General features: G+C 37.5%; 1 protein-coding gene across 1 annotated transcript; it reads left to right on the plus strand.

Moving 5' to 3' along the window:
- Window positions 1–484: 484 nt before the first annotated feature.
- Window positions 485–12,603, plus strand: LOC136261034 (uncharacterized). The gene is made up of 2 exons (XM_066054998.1): window positions 485–1,429; window positions 11,347–12,603. The coding sequence occupies exons 1-2, from the start codon at window positions 575–577 to the stop codon at window positions 12,406–12,408; spliced, it is 1,917 nt and encodes a 638-aa protein (XP_065911070.1). The 5' UTR covers window positions 485–574; the 3' UTR covers window positions 12,409–12,603.
- The last annotated feature ends 11,686 nt before the right edge of the window (window positions 12,604–24,289 follow it).

Here is a 24,289-nt window from a genome sequence, read left to right on the forward strand (position 1 = left end):
AGAAAGTGATGAAGAACTGTTAGATGGGGCAAGTGGATTAAAAACGCGAACATCAATAAAACATCTCTCAGAACGACTACCCCAAAAACCATTCATGTCAATGTCCAAGCGAGCCCCTTCTTGAGTATTTGAGGTGGAAAGATGGAACTCATCAGGATTGTGGACGGGCTGCAGTTCTGGTTCAGTATACAGACCTGGGAGCACACCTCTGTCAAAAGGGTATTTTCTCGCTAAATATGTCGCTAGAAAGCTTTTAAAAACAGTAGCAACCAATCCTAACCTTCTTTAATATATAAGAGTACCTGACAGAGCTGCTTTTTCACATTTTGTCTATTGACTGCGAAGTTTTATACGTCCAGTCATGGTCCAGTTTCGTAAATTTTCGTGACGCATGAAAAATCCGTAAATATGCCCAATTCACAAATTCCCCTTATTTAAATTGTGTGTGGCCTATGATCTTGTGACATTGTGGTTAGCTACCGGCCAGCGGTACCTGTGTGGTATAATTGCTGAGCTATTTGTATAGTGTGGCAGCTAGCTAGTCCAAGAGAGCTATAGATCTAGTCCCTTCATAATGGATTCTAAACCAAAAGAGAAAAGTCGTCCAAAATCGCGAATGTCATTATCTGGGCCTTTGTTCCGCACAGACTCGGCGGACGCACCCGGGCCAAGGCAATTTCCAAATTCATCTTTGCAGACAGGGGTCTACGATATTATTGGCCAGCGTACTTCTAATGAAGTTAATGAAGCTGCCTTTCAGCAGAGAACTGACAGTAACGCTAGGGACTACAGTTCCGGTATAGGTTCAGAGCGGGCAGTTCTTCACTCCGAACCGGCGGTTTCAATGAGCAGGGATGAAGCCGCGATGTCTCGCAATCAAACCGCTTTGCTGGTAAAACTGTTTCAGAAAATCGAGGAGAAAATGTCCAATTTAGAGCTTCGTGTAAATGAAAGACTTGACAAAATAGAAGTAAAGGTGTCTAGTCTGCAGGCTGACATCCATCAAAGTCGCCAACAAGCTAAAAACAGATTTGACCAACTTGAGACGAAACTGTCTGATGTTCAACAAATAACTACTTCAGGAAATAACAGAATTGTGCAAAAGGTCACTAAGTTGGAAAGTATCATTAAATCAGAAAACAATGTAGCTAGCATCACTTCAGTTATAACTACTTCTGACTTTGGCTCAGAATCGAAGATGGCCACGGCAGTGAACAGCAGGCAATTTCTAGTTGATACTCTCAGTTCAGATAGTGGCAACTATATAAACAACCAAGCAAGTAACCCTTCACAATTAGACAGCAAAAGTAGTGGTAGCCTAGAGCTGCGAAGCCCGATCAGTGAAAAGTATCAGACCACCTTTCCTTTTACGGAAGTTGCAAACAGTGAAGATGGCACAAATACACAATCTTATCCATCTTCTGCTAAGGTATTATAGTATGTGCATATTAGCTATATCTGTATGAGTGCTATTTATTACTGATTAACCAGGCTTCTTGCTTGTATCATACAGTATGGTTAGTAGTACTGTATATTGAGGTTTGTACTTTCTCACAAAACTGAAACGTTAAAGAAACCAGCCTCACAATAGCTACCTTGAAGGCGTCTTAGCAGTATTGGTTTGGTATATGATATTACCAAGCCCATATAGTAATTTAGAATCTGAAGTGCTTCCAATAGGTTGCTACAACATTATTTTAAAAAAGAATTCAGTGGAATTGATTGCCTGACTAACTGATGCCTTCAGACAAGTATAACTTGGTACTGAATGGCTAATGGTACAGGCTTGATTTTGTCACCGTTCATTGCCAGTTCAGCTCACCAGGCATTTTTTGGGATATACCACAGTACATACAATGCCTACTTCATGGTATCCACCATTTATCGTAGTCTTTGCTGACAATGCAAGGTGTCAATTCACAGTAGTGCTGTGTGATGGCAGTGGTGTAACTACCATTGAGGCAGCTGCCTTAGTAAAACTGCTCAACAATTCAGGCTAAGCAAGCCTGAGTTTTGGCAACCGCATTTTCTACCCACATAATAGAATAAATGGCTGTACTCACCTAGCTGAGCACATCATAGAGTGGCTGAGTAATTCAGTGAAACAGAGCAACAGTAGTGGGTTGGCATTATCAAGAGTTTTTAAATGGCTATTAAAAATTTTAATGGTAAGTCAGTTTATTATGGTAGAGCAACGTGATAATACAACAGGGCCACCAAACAGGATAAGCAGGGCTGGACTTTTCAGCTACTTGAATTTGCGAAAAAGATCTAATAGAGCAGTCATCATAATATAGTAACTGTAATAGAGCATTCAGTATATAGCCACTGTTCTCATTACACTGCTTGGTCTAAATCATTTACATCTATGTTAATTGTCTTTAAATTACTTTTCCAGTGAGTCATCTGCATAATTGCATTGATCATGCATGTCATGCATTAGCAGTTACAATTAAAAAATAGCATCCACATTAAAGCATGTATTTTTAAAAATTCCCAAGGAGAGCCAGACTCCCTAGCTTGACATGCTTAGCACATGTAGTTGAGTATTAGAGATAATCTGTGACTTAAGTATCACATCAGATCAATAAAAAGTAGTGTGCATGTGATCTCCGTTGCAGTCCATGGATGGCCTAACCACTCAAAATCTGTGGGCTCTGGCCCTGCCAAAGATAAGGAAACATCAAATATCTATCTTAGAACTATAGAATAAGTAAGTTTTTGTGTTGAGGGCAATAATAAACAATTAAAGCATGGTATATGCACCTTGATGCTTATACTGTACGGAGGGAAACTTTGAAGGGGGGGGGGGGGGGGAGGGAAATTTGGCGAATGAAGCAAAATATCACTGTTGGAGAAATAAAATTTGGCGAATTGTTAGCAAAGCGCACGCCTTATTGAATTAATGAGATCACTAATCGCTGTGCCTGAAGCAAAAACTGGAGTGCCACGCCTCTCAGCGATTCGGCGCCTGGAGTCAGCTACCAACAAAAAAATAATACTATATAGACAGTAGATCTACACCCTCTGGAATAGTGAACATCGTACTTAACATGGTAGGACTCGCTATACTTGTCATGCACGTTTCGAGGTGAAGTTTGAGGATACCACATGTACAGTAACTAGCTACCTAGTAAGGTAGTCAAGGCAGGCTTGGCTTTAGCGTAATGCCTGGCCCACTATTCCTTGGTTGAGTAGAAAATTGATTAGTTAGAGGCTTGGTTTGCTATTTTCTTTGTCACCAAAATATTTGGATGGGGAAAATTTGGCGAATTCATGGTCAATCGCCAAATTTGCCAAATTTTAACGGCGCCAAAGTTTCCCTCTATACGGTACTACTATACATATCTAAATATATAGCCTATATTCAAATTTGAACATTTAGCTATTTAATACTAACCTTAACTGAATAAGTAATAGTAATGCTAATTACAAGGTTGAGGACTACTTGAAATTTTCTGTCAGATTTAGCACCAAACTCAATCTCAGGAAACTAAATTTCAACTGAGGAAAGCATACCCTCGGACCCCCCTAATGACTCATGGTTCGCATTTTGGAGTGTGTTTATTTGCACGCTGTCGAAATTGAAATTTCTCCATTTTTGTGTGCCTCTCAAATCAGTAGTCTGCAGAGCATAAAAATAATGAACACACTCAATTACATCAAATTATAAACTTTGCCTCAGTAACTATGCCACTGGATGGCTTCTGTAACAGAAATTGTCTCAGTTTTCTGTTGTGACTGGGTCGATTGCAGAGGCCCTTCTCTTCATTTACAACAATGTGTGACTGAACATAGCCAAAAATGAAGTATTCACTTCGCTACTTCAATAATTGATAGTTTGGGCATGTGTTTAGACAAAAACAATGAGCCTTGTGTCATTCTTGTGATATGTGTGGTTCACCAGTCATAATAATGTTACAAAAATAGTTGTTTTATGGTGCGTGGGCAGATCATAGGCTACTGCCAGTGTTACAAATCAGTTGTAAGGCCACATAAACTTAATTATTAGTCTCTCATCCTCCTGTACTCAAAATAGCAGTGTGGGGGAGGGGGTTGGCGGATATTTATTTATATATTTTTACTAACTAGATAGCGGAATTAGCTAAAATGACTCAAAATGCAATTTTCTTAGACTGCTCTAGCAAGGTACCAACTATAAATGGTGGAAATTGGCCTCCCTTAGCCACCAGTGGTGCAAAAAATCCTTCATGAGGTAAGAAAAATGGCGATGTGGGTGGGGATGAGAATCTATAGCTAATAATTAAGTTTATGTGGCCTAACTGGTTTACAAATAATTGTAACATGGCTAAGTAACTCCTTTTAGCCACACAGTGTGACCACTAATTAGTTCAAAGACTTCAAATGAAACTAAACACCAGGCCAACATAGGAAGTCACAATACAAGGTTAATACATCAAGGACTGGCAAGGAGGTAAATCATTCTGGAATGAATAAACACACAACACTGCACTCATCTGAACGAATGGGAAGCAGTACAACTACTGGACTGAGTCGGTATCTGTATGTATACCACACGCTCATTTTCCTAAGCCATAGATACTATACTAATAACATGGGATTGGAAGCTCCGTTTGCGGACTCAATATAGTGTGTACATTCCGAACAAGCACTCCTCGTAGTTTCGCGGACTTGCCTTTCAGTTGGTGAAAGCTACAAAAGTCCAGTTGTTTTGACACCAACTTAGCTAAGGGTAGTGAAGAATCAAGGTAAGTGTATAGGGTGATATATGAGCTAGCATTTCTGTGCAATTAAGCTCAAATTGTCCTGTAGCACAACGTAAATTGGGGAACACTACGAAACCGTATTTTGTACTCTTTGCCAAGTCTTTGAAGACATACAGTGAAAAATAATGGAATTGTATTAAAGTACAGACAATTCCAAATGGCTTGTGCCACACGTTGGTACAGTTCAACGCTTTTTCCAGAAGATTTTTGGTGTTAACCAAACGAGAAGTCAGATAGTTTGTGTACCTGTTTCAGGTATTTCTAAGCATCCTCTAGACAATTGCTGGAATTATGGCAAAACTAAGTGATTTGAGTGTGGCTTAGTGTGACAATTACAGTTCTTTGTTTTATACAGACGAACTTACAGCTCATGGAACAAGAGCCAAATCCTGTCCTGTGATAATAGAGCATAGCAACGAAGATAGCAACATAACTAATGACATGATGCAACTGACAAATTAACTACTTCCAGTACAACGAGGAGTTCCGGCGCGTGAAACGGAGCTTCCAATCCCATGGTATTAGTATAGTATCTATGATTAAGCTAACCAAGGCTATTATAGCACTGCACCACTCAACAATGAATGTCAGACACTTCAGCTACACCTGTCTATATGATGCAAAGCAGTACTGCAATGGCTGGAGTGATTGGCATTGATGATGACATAACAAATGCATTACCAATGAATAAACTAGCTAGCTAACATATGAATCAACTAACCATCGAGCCAGTAAAATTGTTCCTTGTACACAACACTCAATGGTAGCCAATATTAGCCTTGCGTTCTTGTTCCTTCCGTGTTACAAATGGGAACCTTTGATCTGCGCATGCCCCATACCACAAATCAGTTATGACACACCCATTCAGTTTTGTATCTGATTTATAAACAACTCCACCCTCAGGCCTGTGGCTCTCGGGTGTCGTGTTTACAAATCAGATACAAACCTTATGGGTGTGTTACAACTATTACAAGTGTAAGGAAAACTAGGAATTTTAAGGTACCTAAGAAATAAATGTAGTGAAACTGGGAACTCACCTATACCTGAAGATACACTAGTAGACATTTAATTCCTATTTTAGTCTACCCATGAATAAATTAGGGATTAAATGTCTGCCTGTAATATCTTCAGGTACAGGTGATTTCCCTTGTTTCACTACTTATTTCTTTAATCCAAGATAAAACTTAAAAGTCCTATTTTTGTTCAGTACTTCTTTGTTTACTATTATAATTTGCAATTGATTTCTAGCTATGCAAACTGTAAAAAAAACTTCAAAAAGTCAAGGATGGTGGCCAAGAAATGGCCGCAATAAGCCTATAATGTTAGCTGGTTTTGACAGCATTGCCTATCATGATCACTGTTAAAATTAGTTTGTCCATTATCATTACTGCAGCCATTTCTTAACTGCCACTTTTGATTTTGCAGCTATTTTCACCTTGAAATTTTGAAGCCACATCCTTTTCACTGCTTTCCGCTATATCACAGTCAGCCTTGCTTTACCTTGATTTTGAAAATTCCGTCTGCACCATCAGTTATTCCATAGCAGTTTTCTAAAAAGTATAAAGCCCTCGGAAGATTTACAGAAGAATGCAGAACTTGTATCACTGATGAAACTGTTCAAACAGAACTGAAATCAACAGTAGTGTTCCAGATGTATAACAAGGTGAAAAAGTTATGGAGTTAAAGATTGCTGCCAAGAAATGACTGCAATGATGCTAATACCAATTATTTTTTCATTAATGTTAGGGGGCAGTAGTAGCCCAGGTCATGGTGATTGAGAGGTCACAGGTTTGATGCTCTAGCAGGGACTTACTGCTATTGCTTTCTTGAGCAAGAAACTTTACCCCCACCCAGCTGTTAAACCGGGAGCATATTGTATATGTGTAATTCAGGGTACAGCTGAAGAACAGCCTTGGCTGATGCTGTAATCCCTGTAAAAATAAATTGGAAAATTTCTTGGCATTGGCATCATTGCAAGACCGGAGGAGACGGTCTGGTTAGTCAGGCCTGAGCCGAACCAATAATCTGGAGTTGAACCAACTAACTGACCAGCTCGAACTACATTACTCTCATGCAATCTTTGGACGATCACATCTACATGTAGCTACGTACATTTTACAGATGTTATTGAAAATGCATGACACAAGTAGTTACCTAGTTTCTCAGCCTAATAAGCACAGAACTACACGTATAGTACTTCCAATTACCTACAGTACAGCATAGCATTCATATCGTTTTGTACAGAAATGATTATGGGTTCTACGTACAGTATCACGTGTGCTGACAGTTGGCATTTATCACGTGTAAGGCAGGTGCCTCTTTGATTCTAAACCAGCACACTTATATCACAATTCAATTTTCATAAAATAATCATTAGCATTACTTGGCTTGTCTCTCTTGGCTTCTTTTACTGGGCAAAGGGCTGGCAGTGACAAACCAGATGACTCAATCCACAGCAAGAAGCTGTACACCCATACATTACATGGTGGCCATCTGGATGAGATGTTGAGCAGAAATCACTCCTCTTCAACTACCCAATCGTCCTGTCGAGATACTGAGCAAACTCTCAGTCTCACCCACATCGCGCCATTTTCGAATACTGATTGGTGTCGTGACTGTTCACCAGTATATTTACGTGATGATCCGTTCACTTCATACAAACCAGTATAGTAGTATACTGTATTTTTGTAGCTGTGTAGCTTTCTATTGTAGCTGTGTGAATTCACTGTATAGTAATTATATCCTAGCTAAAGGGGGCCATGCTGCATGGGTTCCCTGTGAAATTTGGGGGAAAAGTTGCTAGCTAGTTTTACTTTAAAATTTAGCATCAGTTTTAAATTTTAAGGCATTTTCAAACCTTTAAATTGCAAAAATTCTGCAGCTCCTGGGGGTTGCACCCCCAGACCCCCCTTGAACTTCTAATTACTAGCTATAACTAAATGAACCATATAGCAAGTTCCATGCTGTGTCCCCTGTATGTCAGGTCTACAATTATACATGGTATAGAAAGTCTAAAGAACAACAGATAGGCTTGAGCATATTTATATAGCTGGCTAGCAGTAAAATATCACTAAAATTGCATATGGGTCATTCCATGTCAAATCAACAAGGAATTTAGGTTCACCTCTCAGATTTTGACGAAATATGGTGTGTTTGTAGTACCTGTGGTGCTTATCACTCATGCAAATTTTTAGCTCCATACATTCCATAGTTTCTGATTTATAACCATAAATATTTTGAATATTTCATGAAAATTTGGTCCATCTCTAGTTATAAAATTGACTGCAACTTTGTTCTGTGTAAATATTTTTAAACACAATTTTCACTGATGGAAGACTGTTGATTGACCTTTCCAGTGATCCCTAAATTATGGGATATCTATTTGATTATGGTTCAAAAGTACTTCAATGAAAACTTTAATCCTTTATATTTTGAAAAATGCTGCTTGAAATTTTTCAAATTCTTTTGTGAATTATGATTGGATCATAGTCTATGTTTGATAAAATTTTGTGGTGGGACCACACTGGGCTCAAGAGATATAATGAATTATGATGTGGTATGCGGTGGAATTTGCAGACTATTATTGCTGTATTGGAATGTACACCTCCAATAACCACTCACAACAAGGCTATGCCAAGTTTGTCTTACAGAGTGAAGGTGTCTAGGTACATTGCAACCTGTATTAGTGACCACCTGTATTGAAAGGCCATCTATGTGCTGCAGTTAAATTATACTTCTTTAATGTATAGCACAAAAGCATCAACCCTTTCTAGCAAATCCAAAAATGGTCCTTATTAGACAGGTTGACTATAAATTATAGATCTGACCACCATGTGTCCCTAAACATCATGTAAATGTTGTACCATCTCTTCACAAGTACCTTCTTTATTAAGTTGAATCCCACTGTAGTGGATTTAGCCATATTTAAGTTCCGTATGTGGCTGCATAGATACATACAACAGAACTCCTCAGAAGGGATACCTGGATACCTTGATAACCAGGACACCTGTTTATACACTGTACTCCCACTCTAGCGGTGCACATACATTTAGACCAAGATACTTCTGTGGCTTCTGTAATATGAGCACTTTATTATGGTCCTAACAATGAAGGGGTTTTACCATATACGTACATGCATTAATTGTACCTCAATGTGTGAAATTAATTACCACATTACTTTACATTCATGACCACTTTGAAGACCAAGTCATAAATTCATACACATACTCACGTAGGAGGTAAACATGTTGACCACATATTTAACATTTACCTGTACTGATCTTCAAAACGTGAACACAAAATACTTTGAAAAACCATTAATTTTAGAAATTACAATACTATAAATCACACATTGGGGTGCAAGCAAGTGTTACTAATATAAAAAAACTCTTGGTACAAGTAATGCATCTACTGTATATAGTGTAACTCTTCTATTCTCTGGACCATTGATAAAGTGTTCATTTTTGAGAAACCACAGACTTGTCTTGGGTCCAAAATGTATGTACAATTATAAAGTGAGATCATGAGGCTATCAAGGTACCCAGATATCCTTTTTGAGGAGGTCTGTTGTACCTATGTAGCCATGTACGTAACTTGAATAGTGTAGAGTGGGGATATGTATATAAGTGCACTACGGTGAGATTTTACTTAATAAATAAGGTATAACAGAAGAGATGGTACAACATTAATGTGTTTATGGACACATGATGATCTCATTTATAGTCAACCTATCTAATAAGGACCATTTTTGGATTTGCTAGAAAAGATTGATGCTTTGGTGCTATACATTAAGATCCAATTAAAGTATAAATTAGCTGCAGCTTATAGATGGTCTTTCAATACAGGTGGTCATTAATACAGGTTTCAATGTACTTAGACACCTTCACTCTGTAAGACAAACTTGGCATGGCCTTGTTATGAGTGGTTATTGGAGGTGTACATTCCAATACAGCAATAATAGCCTGCAAATTCCTCCACACACCACAACATAATTCATTATATCTCTTGAGCCCATTGTGGTCCCACCACAAAAATTTTATCAAACATAGACTATGATCCAATCATAATTCACAAAAGAATTTGAAAAATTTCAATCAGCATTTTTCAAAATATAAAGGATTAAAGTTTTCAATGAAGGACGTTTGAACCATAATTAAGTAGATATCCCATAATTAGGGATCACTGGAAAGGTCAATCAACAGTCTACCATCAGTGAAAACTGTGTTTAAAAATATTTACACAGTACAAAGTTGCAGTTGATTTTGTAACCAGAGATGGACCAAATTTTCATGAAATATTCAAAATATTTGTGGTCATAAATCAGAAACTATGGAATGTATGGAGCTAAAAATTTGCATGAGTGATAAGCACCACAGGTACTACAAACACACCAAGTTTCGTCAAAATCCGAGAGGTGACCCTAAATTCCTTGTTGATTTGACATGGAATGACCCATATCTGAGGTCTAATTTTCAAAAATTTCCTGTGGGGGCATGCCCCCAGACCCCCCTAGAATGCTCATGCTTCGCACTTTGCAGAGTGTACAAAGCACACTCTGCAACAGCTCCTCTCTCATTGGCCTGTATATAGTAGCAATTTCAATATTACATTCAATGGTCTGACCAACTCAATTTTCCCTCCTCCTGCCCTGCATTGCAGCCATTTCTTGGCTGCTATCCTTGATTTCATGAGCCTTTTGGAAGGCCGCAATCTTTTTTTACAGCTCGACTGTTTTGGTAAGGATACCACTTCTTTTTATAATTGCAAGCCCAAAAGCCTTAGTTATGAAGCTACCTTTAAATTGTTTTTTTTTTCTTACTGAATAAATATGTAGCTATTAGGGTGACTTCAGTTACACTTGTATGGGGTGTTATGTACATATAGCTAAACTATCTACAGCAGGATGATTTTACATTGCTGAATGCTACAGCATAACTTGTTTGTAGCTGAACTGACATGGTAAATTGATTGAAATAGAAAATTAAGAAAAAAAAATACAAAGAAAATAAGATGAACTTCGAAGGCGCATAGTTATCTCAAAGTGAATTTGACTCAAATTTGGAATGGGAGGTGTTCTACCCTGAGGGGAGTTTCTACAGCAACAATGGTTAATTACTGTTCAGGCACATAGAGCTACGGATACATGAAAATGGTATTTTCTTGGTTCCATAAAATGAGTTGTAAAATACACAATTTTCTGCCATGTGCCCACACTGGCTGTACTTAGCTACACAACACACCGCATGCATGTCTTAATGTAACGTATTTTAATATTGTTGTAGTACTCTAATAAAGCATACTTTTTTCTGAGCATTTCTGAGGGGAGAATGTTTGCTCCTTCAGAATCTTTTATGCATCTATGATACTCATAAAAAATGCCATTTTGATCTAGCACAAATATTGACTGGGAATTTTTTGTGTATAACTGTCAATCCACGAAAATCGTTGAAGTTTTCACTCTCAAAAATAACTTGCTATATGGCTGTAGGGTGATATCATTTGATCTGTGAAAGTGGTACATATAGATGTACAATAATATTTTTGTATGTATAGGCTTTGGAAAGTACCATTATTTTGTGTGCATTGTATAATTGTGTAGCAAGATGACTCCTCTGTTGCCGCTGCATCTATGAACACTGATACTTCGGTGACATGCACCTGTAAGTCACAGTTACAACCAATGATTCAAGGTTTTACACTACATTGTGTCTCACAAAACTCCAAAGCATCTAAGTCAAGTAGAATGGTACTTGAAAATCGTTTGGAAAGCTACAATATATTGAGTGGTAAAAGCGAAGCACGCAAAGATCTTAAGAACTGCAAACAAACTGTGTGTCCCAGAATGCTATCCTACTGTAACACAGTTACCATTTTAGGCTGTGAAAGTGACAGTGAAAAGAATTTAAGTGTAGGATTATATAGGCTAAAAAATACAGCATACTATTCAACATGGGAACTAATTGTTGGCTCAAGTTTTACACTTTCTCAGTTGGATCTGGATATTGATAATGCTGCGTGTGTGTCATATAATGACACGGTCATCATAGCAAGTGTATTAAATCAAAGGACGTCATCTCGTCTGATATTCCAATTCTATGACCCATCAAAAAAATCTGCAAATGGAACCTATTGGAGCTCAGCAAGTACACAGTTGCGTCTACATAGTGGTGTTCAATATCAAATCCAATCATGCATTGTTAGGTCTGAATTCATCTACTGTAGCTTACTGCTCATTGGAACTGGTGTATATATTTACAAAATCAGTCTCCTTCCACTACAAAAATGTACAACAGTACTCCCTCCACTCCAAAAGTCTACCACAGGACCCTCTACACTACAAAAATCTATAGCATTTCCAAAAGAATTTCTGTATACTAGTAGTAGCCATAAGCTTATTGAAAACAAACTGTTACAAAATTATTTCCTTGTGGTTGGACCTAGTGGTAATGCATTTACTATTGCAATTTGCAACAAAGACACAAAATCTATTGTTAAAGTAGAGCAAATGATGGATCTTGATACATTTTCTTTCAAAGTGGAGTATATATTTCCATCTACTGTAAAAGTAATTACAGCATCAGTTGTTCGTAACTATACAATTATAATATATCATTGTGGTGATAAATGCTACTTCAAGAAACTGAAAATAACTGACAAGTAGCCTGCGGTATTCTCTATAATACATCCAGAACACTCTGTATAACTTAACTAGCTAATTTTTACTTGTATGTACCTTACTTGCACATGGCTATATTTACTTTTTGCACTCGTAGCTAGCTACATGCATAGTTTTTTTTTGTTTTTGTAAAATGGATTGTCAAGTTAGATGTATCATGCAGTTACATGTGGGGTGCTATTTGAGTCAAAATGTCATGCGTGGTGTTTCAACAATTTTTGTGTCCGAGGTACATATATATACATATGTACCACTTTCACACTTCAGATCAAAGGAAAGCCAGTGCATATATATATCACATATTGCACTGACTCAAAATGTTAATGAGATATACGCACTGCTACCAGAGCATATATCTCGTTACACACTGCCTTAACGAGATATACGCATTGCCACCAGTGTGTATATCTCGTTAACTTGAGACAGTGCACACTAATCCATAAATCATCAGATTTCTTTGATGTTATATTGTTATCCTCTTCTCTTATATAGAGAATCAAGCAAGCTGTGATTGTGGGATTGAATTCTTCCAAACAACCTGTGATTGTGGGATTCAATTTTAATACACCAACAGTAGTTTGTTTTTTACTTTTGTAAATGTAGCAGTTAAAGTAACATAATTAACATGAGTCTCTTAAAATTGCTATATTAGCAAAAATATAATCAAAGTACTGTTTGATGTATTAAAACTGAATCCCACAATCAGTTTGTTTGGAAAAATTCAATCACACAATCACAGCTTACTTGGTTCTCTATATAAGAGAATGGTATATAGCAACTAAAGATTTTGCCAATTAGGTGGGTCTACATGCTAAAGTAGAACACATTAGTTATACCATGGGCACTCGTGCTTTGCCTGTAAATACACACTCGCACTCGGGCCTGCGTCCCTCATGCTTGTGCATATATATCAGGCGAAGTACTCGTGCCTGTGGTATAGCTATTACATATTATATTGGAAGTCCAAGATATAGCTGTGTTGGAAGTCCGAAATATATCACTGTGAAAAAGAGGGATATAAGATGGTATTTTCAGTGGCTTATTGAATACAAAAAAGCTTGGTATAACCTGTAGTATACTAACAGTCTTATGTAAGGCTTCAGTTAATGTGTTAAGCATACTGAAACCATATATGTGATGGTATAATGTGGGCATTATATTAGATATAAGCTATTTCAGGTAATGTGGTAAATAAACTGAAACCATATATGTAATAGTACCGTATAATATGAGGATGTATATTAAGGCTTATTTGTATTCAATAAGCCACTGGAAATAGAAATACCATCTTATATCCCACCTTTTTCACAGTGTATATTGGAAGTGCGAGAGATATATATGGGGTGCCGTTTGTACCAAAATTGTACAAAAATGCCTTATTTATAAACTATAACCATACTTTATAAATCAATGCACTACTTTATAAATCATGAACATATACTTTATAAATCATATGCATGATTTATAAACCATATACCTGATTTATAAACCATATACCTGATTTATAAATCATTGACATACTTTATAAACTATAACATTGATTTATATAAATTATACATGTGATTTGTAAACTATAACACTTATTTGTAAAGTATAAACACTGATTTATAAATTATAATATTAATTTATATATCAATGCACTACTTTATAATTCATGTGTATAGTTTATAAATCATGTGTATAGTTTATAAATCATACACATGATTTATAAATCAATAACATACTTTATGAACCATACATGCATAATTTATAAATCATCATTATGATTTATAAATTGCACATGTCAGATTAATAAATCATAAGTATATTTTACAAATCATCACAAGTGACTTAGTTTGGTTATTGTTGTATTTTATAAATCATTGTCGTACTTTATAAATTTAACACATACTTTACAAATCACATGTACAATTTACTTTTATAAACTAATACTATGATATATAAATCAATAGTGTAATTTAGTAGCCATATGTTGTTGTTTAGTATCGATAGTTACTTATATGTGTATCAAATGTAAAGCATTTGTGGTATATGATCCAGCACAGGATTCAGCACACTTAGTACAGGCTTTGGCAGCTGTTGTGAGCACTTGCACTAATGAGAGCAACCCAGTAAAATGGAGTATATCACCATTACCAATGCCCCTGCCAGTGGTTCCACCAACTATGTCACTGTTGTCACCAATTATGCTACTGTTGTCACTGGCTGGCTTGAGCCCAAATCCTACACCGTGTAAGAGTAGCCAGCAAGAGTGGCATAATTAGTGGAATTACTGGCAGGGGAGTTACCCATGACAATGACAGGGGCATTGGTAATGGTGATACTCCACTTTGCCGGGTTGCTCTCATTAGTGCAAGCACTCACAACAGCTGCCAAAGCTTGTACTAAGTTTGCTGAATCCTGTGCTGGATCACATGCCACAAATGCTTTCCATTTGATGCACATCTAAGCAATATTGATATGAATTCTAACTATCGATACTAAACAACAACATATGGCTACTAAATTACACTATTGATTTATATATCATAGTATTAGTTTATAAAAGTAAATTGTACATGTGACTTGTAAAGTATGTGTTAAATTTATAAAGTACGACAATGATTTATAAAATACAATAATAACCAAACTAAGTCACTCGTGATGATGATTTGTAAAATATACTTATGATTTATTAATCTGACATGTGCAATTTATAAATCATAATGATGATTTATGAATTATGCATGTATGGTTCATAAAGTATGTTATTGATTTATGTACCACTCTGCGTGGGCAGTTCAAAGGCACCGCCAGTGCCATAATTTGTATATTGCACTGCTGCAGACCGCAGCGAGTGCATTATAACTTATAACGCACTGGTTGCGGTTTTGTAGACTACAACTAGTGCATTATAAGTTATTATGATTATGATTACTGAAAACACAGTTACAAACTGATATGTTCAGGTAAGGAAAAACATTACGTTATAATGCACCGACCGCAGTGCAATATACAGATATTGCACTGGCTGCGGTTTTGTGCAGCATAGCACAAGTGCCAGTGGCGAAGACCACTACGACACCTCACCTAATAGGTGGAAAGACACTTCACAGATCACTCGAATTCTTTTATAGCCCGACATGTAAAAGTCGATTGTGGGCCATAACGTCACCAATACGTATAATGTTTACAAGCAGCCAATGGCGATCGAAAAAGCCAACGCGGGTGGCCACAACTCTAGTCTACATATATATAAACGTACTTATACACCTTACTAGTCTGGTGCCATCTTAGCCCAGATTAAACTGTAGTCCACTTCGACAATGACTCAATAAAACAAATATATTCTAAATAATACTAACCTTTACGTTCGATTGTGGGAACCAGTTTTGTCATGCCACCAGATTCGAGTTTAGCCAGTGTGAATAGTAAGAAATAGACTAGTATCGTTTAGTAGTTAGGTTTTGTTTACTTAAACGGTCTATTTAGCTGCTTTTTTTCGCTCGAGAGAATCACTATGGTGATTAGTCTGGTGCTTAGTCTATATGGCACACTGGCATGCTGAGCACTACATGATGAGAGTCGAACAGCGAATGCAGGTTAGTGATATAACCCATAGCGTACTAGCTTTCAATATCTCAGGTGGCTGCAGTACTGCAGGGGGAACGTCATCGCAACGTCTGGCTTGGTTACCCACAATCGAAGTTAGAAACCTGGCCTTTATAAGTGTTACTGCTGTCTTGTGAGACTCTCCCCACCTATTAGGTGAGTGGTACATAACAGTTATACAACGTGCACTCGTGCTCTGCCTGTATAAACACACTTGCCTTCGGGCCTGACGGCCCTCAGGCTCGTACGTTTATGACAGGCAGAGCACTCGTGGCCGTTGTATAACTATATAATAAATCATGTGTATGATTTATAAACTATACACATGATTTATAAACTATACACATGAATTATAAAGTAGTACATTGATATATAAATTAATATTATAATTTATAAATCAGTGCTTATACTTTACAAATAAGTGTTATAGTTTACAAATCACATGTATAATTTATATAAATCAATGTTATAGTTTATAAAGTATGTTAATGATTTATAAATCAGGTATATGGCTTATAAATCAGGTATATGGTTTATAAATCATGCATATGATTTATAAAGTATATGTTCATGATTTATAAAGTAGTGCATTGATTTATAAAGTATGGTTATAGTTTATAAATAAGGCATTTTTGTACAATTTTGGTACAAACGGCACCCCATAGATATAAGTCCCAGATACACATTGGAAGTCCAAGATATATATTATCTAGATGTCCAAGATATATGATACAATATTATATTGGACATCCTATATAGCTACCCGTTGGACATCCTATATAGCTACATATTGGACTGGATATGGGACATCCGGTATATATATATATATATATCTTGAGTTTCAGAATGTGATCCAGCTTACATAATTCTTGTAAAAACCCAGAGGGTAGCCAGTACCCACGCAAAAACACAACATGGTATATTTTGTAAATACAATACAATTCTAATTTCAATTTTTATCGTGATGCTTTTACCTTGAGATTTTGCTAATACTTGCACAGAAACACCTGAGAGAGTAGCTGTCAGGGATGAGAGGAACTTCAGAAGAGACACAGGTGTACTTTGCACTGTCAATTTGAACCACTGTATAGAATGGCGACTGTAATTGAACTCATGAACGGATGAAAACGAGAATAAACTATTTTGTATGTGGTTCGGGATTTGGGATTTCTAAATATTTAATGGATTTCTCATTGGATTTCTCAGATAGTGTACGAGAGTCTCAAGTAATTGGCCAGGGGGTAGGACAAGCCCACGCCAATTCATAATAGCATTACATAAGGCCTTAGCGCTACTAAAATATATGTGACCGGGCCTGCGAAAATAGGGCATGTGGGCACAAACTACACCCCATCCTTTTACAGGTCATATCTCAGTACTGTAAAAGTATATTTCCAGTCTGTAACTTGCATCATGATGCCAATTGAATGCTGACTAAGAGCTGAAAATTGCAATGCCATACCATATTGGTACAAAATGTTATGAGTGATGAAAGTGTGAAAAAGTAGGCAAAAATCATGTGCCCACATGCCCTATTATCGCAGGCCCGGTCACATATTCAAAAGAAACGGATTCTTCTACCTCTCTACAGGGATATACCGTATATCAATTAAATTTGGTGGGAAATACCGTATATCAATTAAATTTGGACCATTTATTAAATTTGGAGGGATATACCGTATATCAATTAAATTTGGACCATTTATTGATTTTGTCAAGCTTCATGACTTAGTCAAATTACATCTGTGGTATTTAGATGATGGGACATTTATTGGTTCGAAATCTTCCTTACTGAAGCTTTTAGATTCTTTCTCAATTCATGGTCCCCGATTTGGTCTCCATTTAAATCTTTCCAAGTGCGAACTATTCTGGCCTTCTGGAGACTCTTTCTCTGAATTTCCCACCAGTATCAACCGAGCTGGTGAAGGTTTGGAGCTTTTGGAATCTCCTATTTGGGGATCTGACAACTTTTTCGATCAGTTCTTGTTCCCTCGTTTAGCCAAGGTTACAGCTGCTCAAGACAGCATTGCAATTTTAGAAGACCCTCAAGTCGAGCTTCATTTACTACGCAGCTGCCTTGGAAGCTGCAAGATCATTCCTCTTTTGCGCACAGTGCCATTCTGTATATTGCACTCCTTTTTAGAACAGTTTGATTTTAATCTTAAATCTTGCCTAAGTCGCATAATACAATGTAGTCTTCCTAATGATTCTTGGTGCCAAGCCACTTTACCATTTCACTTGGGGGGTCTGGGCTTGCGCTCATCCTTTTCTTCCGCTGCTGCGGCCTTTTTGGGTTCATGTAATAGTGTTCGTCTCCTGGCTTCTCATCTTCTATCCCAGGACTTTCAGGATCTAGTGTTTCCAAATGAAGAACATGCTGTTGCTACCTTTGAAAGGTTTACATCTGATATCTTTATTCCCTCTGCTACCCAGCAGGACTTACAGGCTCTGTTAGATCAAAATCAGTATGACCAACTATTTGCTTCTTTCAACATCCGAAACCGTGCTCGACTTACTGCTCTCTCTCACTCATCTGGTACTAGCAGTGGATGGCTCAAAGCTATTCCTCAAGTCTCCCTTGCTCTGGCTATTCCTGGTCCTGAGTTTGTTGTTGGCCTTCGTTTGTGGCTCGGAATCCCTCTATTTCCACTTTCCCCATTATGTGTGTGTCTTACTTCCATTGACCAATTTGGTGACCATCTTCTAGAATGTTCTCATGGTCCTATGAGAATTCGTCGCCATGATGCTCTAGTTGACATTGTTTGTCATGCTTTGTCCCAGAGTCACTCAGGAGTTTTGAAGGAACAACGTGTTTCTTATGAAGATAATTCTCGCCCAGGTGATGTGTACCACCCTGACTTTCAGCATGGTCGTCCAGCTTATTTTGATGTGTCTGTTCGTAGCACTACCCAGCCTTCTCACATTTCTTTTTCTTCTTCTTGTGCTGGGGTAGCTGCTGCAGCAGGTGAGTTAGCCAAGGACCAGAGACATCAAGATGCTGTAGAGGAGGCAGGGTGTGACTTTGTCCCACTTGTTGTAGAAACTTTTGGTTTTTGGTCACCATTTGCACTTCAGACCCTTCATACCATCGCTGAACGCACCACAGCCAGAAGTGGTGCATCAACCAAACAGGCTTGTAAACATTTGTTACAACAACTTTCAGTTTCTTTATGGACGAACAATGCCCGTATGATTTTACGGTACTGGGCTTTGCAGTGTGAGGACTCTGATTTTCCTTTCCCCAAACCCCTGTTGTAATTAATTGTGTCTGTAGTTTAGTTGTAGAGTAATTTGTATTTTAACTGTATTATAAAAGAAAAAAAAAAAATTTGGCGGTGAACTAGAATTGGCGATTCGGCGCCAAATTTAAATTTCGTCAATATTATATTCAAACTTTGGGTCAAGCAGTTGTTGAAGTAGGTTTTCGACAAACCTTCGTGGATACTGCTGAAACTGGTAAATTAGTGTGGTTCCACGCATGCAAATGGGTGTGGCTTACTGACTATAACTAGACTAGAACTCGTACTCGATTAGTGGGCGTGGCTCCACGTAAGCTTGCAGACATGAATTCGTGCGCAGCCATTGATACATGGGCGAGTATGCCTACAGACAGCACCTGAAAGTGGGTGTGGCCACGAAAGAAATTGGAGCACAGATATTCTAGTACAGTAGGCGTCTATGGAAGCAGGACCCGGATATTCTTTAAAGTGAGTCAGTACAGCATCGTACTTACGCCATTCGCAAATTTTTCAGTGAGAGCATTTCGCCAACTGCAATTTTATAGCAAATCGCCAAATATTAGTTTCGCCAATATTTGTTGTCATACGGTATCCAACGCGGACGGTTGTTTGTGGTTGTCTGATTAATGCAGAGACCGTTAGTGACGAATTGGTGATCACCATGTGTCGTCATTTCGGAACGCTGATTTCTTCGAAACGGTTTTGTATTTCTTCACAAAACTCACACCTTCATAAAGTACAAACACGGTAGAACTCCAATATCTATCGAACCTTGTCAAACCTCTCCATCGATATTTTGTACAGTAACCATTCGCTCACGTGAAATATTTTCAAGCCTCACTTAAATGCATTGCATAATGTACATCAGTTCACGTGGGCTTGTCCTACCCCCTGGACGTTCGTAAAAACCCATGCATCCACCATTTTGGTGCACATACGTAAAGCAAGCATGAGCAAATCAATGCTAGTCAGTAGGGATTTCCAACCTACCGATGTTTCACATATATATATAGCTATATATTTTGCTAATCAAATTACACCCCTTCAACGAGTGTTCATTAGCTGCTGCTCTAGTATGTAGTCGCCAATGCTTCGTAATGCACTTTACCAAATTAAATTTCATCCAGTAGAGTAGGTGCTGGTATTGTGGGTCAGGTGGTATTATGAGTTACCATTGTCAACCTTCAAAAAAAAAAAGTGTTAGGCAAAGTTCTATAGTCTCACAGGCCAATTTCTTCAGGGTCTGGTTAACATTATGTTTAGCACTTTGTAAGTTTGTATTAACACTTCATGTTAACACTTCGCACTTTGTATTAACAACTTCTGTGGCAATTAATCAATGATTTCAAGCTTTCCTTGGTCATGCTGTCAGCATATCTGCTTTAACATCACAAAATGCAGCAGAACTACCGAACAAAAGACTGTTGATACCTTGTCGTGTGAGACACCAAACCACAACCCTTGTTTGACCAGACCCTTAAGCAAAAGGGAGTGCCCGCGACACTATGCATTAGTTAAAGTGCAAACAGGCAAACAACATTCTAATTAATGATCACTTGCTTATTTTTTTAGGTATAATGGCTGAAGGAAAACAAAAATTATGGTCTGAAATGAGCATGGAAGCTGCCACAAAAGAAGTACAGAACAGTAACATGACTATTAGGGAGGCTTCAAAACTTGACGTGTCCATGGCACTGTAGTTCCTGGATGCAAACCAGGTTCACTCACAGTATTAACTGAGGAAGAGGAGGAACATTTAGCATCTTACTTAACAAAAATGGCACAGATGGGATTTAGTTTAAGTCGTGAAACAGTGATGTGCCTTGCATTTAAGATTGTTGATGCCGCCCAACGGAAACATCCATTTAAAGATCAAAAGGCGGGCCGTGCGTGGTTTGACGGCTTCTGTCACCGACATCTTAAGTTATCTGTACGTTCACCTCTGCCTTTGTCTTACTGTTGAGAACAATGTGCAAACATGGATACCATCAATGACTTTCTTGGCGCTATATATGGGCGGTTGAATCTCATTTGCAAACCCATGCAGATTTATAACTGTGACGAAACTTGAATCACCGTGGTCCACAAGCCAGGTAAAGTGGTGGCTGAGATGGGACGCCACAAAGTTTATGCAGTTACGTCAGCTGAAAGGAAAAACACATACTATATTTACATGTGTTTCTGCATCTGGCTTTGTATTGCCACCTATGATATTTCCCCATAAACAATCACCTCCACCTAATTTTCGTGAAGGTGCTGTTGCACAAACACTTTTTTGCAGTAGTCGTAATGGCTGGATAAATGATGATCTTTTCTTGCAGTGGTTTAAGTTCTTCTTGGCAAGCATTCTACCAACTCGGCTGGTGTTGCTCATCATGGACGGACATAGAACTCATATGTCCATTGAGCTAATTGAGTTAGCACAATCCAGTGGTGTTCATCTTCTGTGCCTGCCGTCACACACTACTCACATTCTCCAACCCCTGGATGTGGGCATCTTCAAGTCATTTAAAAGCTATTTTTCAAAGAGTTGCAGCAAATATCTTGCTGCTCACCCTGGAAGAGTGATCACCAGTGATAAACTAGTGTCTCTTGTTGCAGATATCTGGCCACTCGCTCTAACACCTTTAATATCATGTCTGGATTTTAAAAAAAACTGGAATTTACCCCATAAATCCCAGTGAGGTGACAGATAGACAAATAGCACCCTCAAGACCATTCAAGCAATCGCTATCAGAGAACATTTAAGATGGTTCAACTTCCGATAGTGGGACAAAAAATTCTCTGTTTACACTAGAACAAGTTGAACTCTATAGTTTGCTGAAGGAATGCTGTGTACGGACAATCCCTAAGATTAAAAATATGCAACGATGCATTTGTTCAGTGTTTGTGTACTCCAACAAAATTGCTCTTTTTGGAGGTGAATTTCATAACAAAAACTATAAAGTTGCTTTGTACCAGCTATCAGATGACACAACAGATTCAGTTTCTTGGCAAAGAATACCAACATATTCCAGGAAAACACTTGAAAACTTAAACCCCTACAATTGCATCTGCCTGCAATACAGAGATAGGGTGATTGTAGCTACAATTGTAGCAAGTAATAAGTATCCTAATTATAAAATCTACATATTATATTTTCATGTATATTTTCCAGAGGCAATTGATGAAATGTATTGGAAGAAAGCATTTTTACAGATACATCATCCATTAAAGCTAAAGAATTTTTCGTGTGACCTTCAATCCTGTGTAATGCTGTCTGACAAAGTTTACTATTCTGTGAAATTCAATAACGATAATGATATACATGTACCAAGCTGATCTTGCAACATTGTTTGATAATACTGATAGCCATCAGCATGTTTTACAACGTCTACCATCCAACATGTGGCCTATTTATGATCCAACTATCTCTAAGTGTTTTCTTTCAGTATTTAATGACAAGATTATTTGTATCAGTGTGAAATGCATTGATAGCAAAACCCTCTTAGAAGTTACATTCATCAGTCCTTTGTTGCAGCAAACATGTGTTTACCATTTTCCAACTGATGTTGAAGTGACTTCAGCTGCTATCGTACCTGACACAATACACAACCTTGCTACTGTATACCACGATAAAAAGATGAACAGTTGCTATTTGAAAATATTGCGGATTACATAATAACTGTCAAGCATAGTTTGTGTGCTTTTACCTACATAACAGAATTGCATTTATTTTGTAGCACGTGTGTTATGTATATACTGCATACAATTTATATGACAAGTTTATTTGGGTGCATTATCATTGAACTGGCATGTACTGTAGAAATGACTTGAAACATCATTGATGAATAGTTCCAGTGCATATAGGTCCAAGTGGTGTAATTGGTCACTGGAAATTTTCCACAAACGTAGTTAATCAATCAACCATGATAGTAATATCTATAAAACCTGTACAGTACAATAACTAGTTCATTTGGGTCGACTATTTCAAATTAAAATTATTGATGGTAATAATTATGTAAGTCTCCTAACACCAAGTGATTGAATTCTAAATCATTTGTCCTATACGAGTAACTTACAAATATGTATCAACTAATCGTGTACTTTTAAATGAATGGATCCACTACATCTGTATATCAAACCATATCAGTAGTAGCATGTGCATGCTGGCCTGGTTATGACCATAACTCATATAATTTCATGATGTGTTGAGATAGAATTCACCATCAAATGTGTTTCTATAGCTTTATGTAGTCATAATTGTACATGTGCATATATAATGTTCTTTGTTGTTTAGTGTGGCAGTCTTATACCTATGTGTGCAGTACTGTGCAAATACTAGGCATTGAATCAAGGTTCCTGTTGTATACAGGGGTGGATCCAAGAGGGGTGCACACCAGGGTAATAGGTATGTGGAGTGTTTGGAAGTCATGCATATGCACTGTATCTTTTAGTATATACATTACAAAATTTTCAGTGTATATATAAGTATGGATTGTAGCAATAAACTATGTTTTCTGAGTGGCTTATATATACTATTATTAACTCTTGCATGATATCACTATGACACGTGCATGCACGTAAAATATACTGTAGCTAGGACAATCACAATTCGGCTAGAAAAGCTAGCATACAATGTGGCATGCTCAATAGGAGAGAGTAAGGAATTTACTCGAGAACACTGTGTTGTATGAGGTGACTGTTCTATTAGGCATCTCAATCTTGTATAACATGTTTATTTAAATTTTAGGCAAATGTACATGTGCCAGCCCCAGTGCTTTGATTCATTAGTTGAATATCAGATGCATTGGGCATACAGTTTTAGTGATTATACTACTATAGTCAAAGCTCACATGAAAGTACAAATAATTATGACTTCTACTACAATCAATTGTGCATAAAGGCCATAATTCATAATCATAAAAGGTTTGTTGTGTTAGTGCATGCATCATAACTTTATGGACTGAGTCAACTGGCCCACGCTGGCACTATTCAGTGCCTTGTGAATGGTAGATTATGGTAGATTATGGTAGATTATGGTAGATTATGGTAGA

The sequence above is a fragment of the Dysidea avara genome, chromosome 7, assembly GCF_963678975.1.
Source record: "Dysidea avara chromosome 7, odDysAvar1.4, whole genome shotgun sequence".
In the NCBI taxonomy this organism is placed as follows: Eukaryota; Metazoa; Porifera; class Demospongiae; order Dictyoceratida; family Dysideidae; genus Dysidea; species Dysidea avara.

Excerpts from the sequence above, each read along its gene's own strand:
- LOC136261034 (XM_066054998.1), top strand. The coding sequence starts at position 575 with ATGGATTCTAAACCAAAAGAGAAAAGTCGTCCAAAATCGCGAATGTCA. Across the intron at positions 1,430-11,346 it reads CTTATCCATCTTCTGCTAAG|CAAGATGACTCCTCTGTTGC; the intron begins GTATTATAGTAT and ends ATAATTGTGTAG.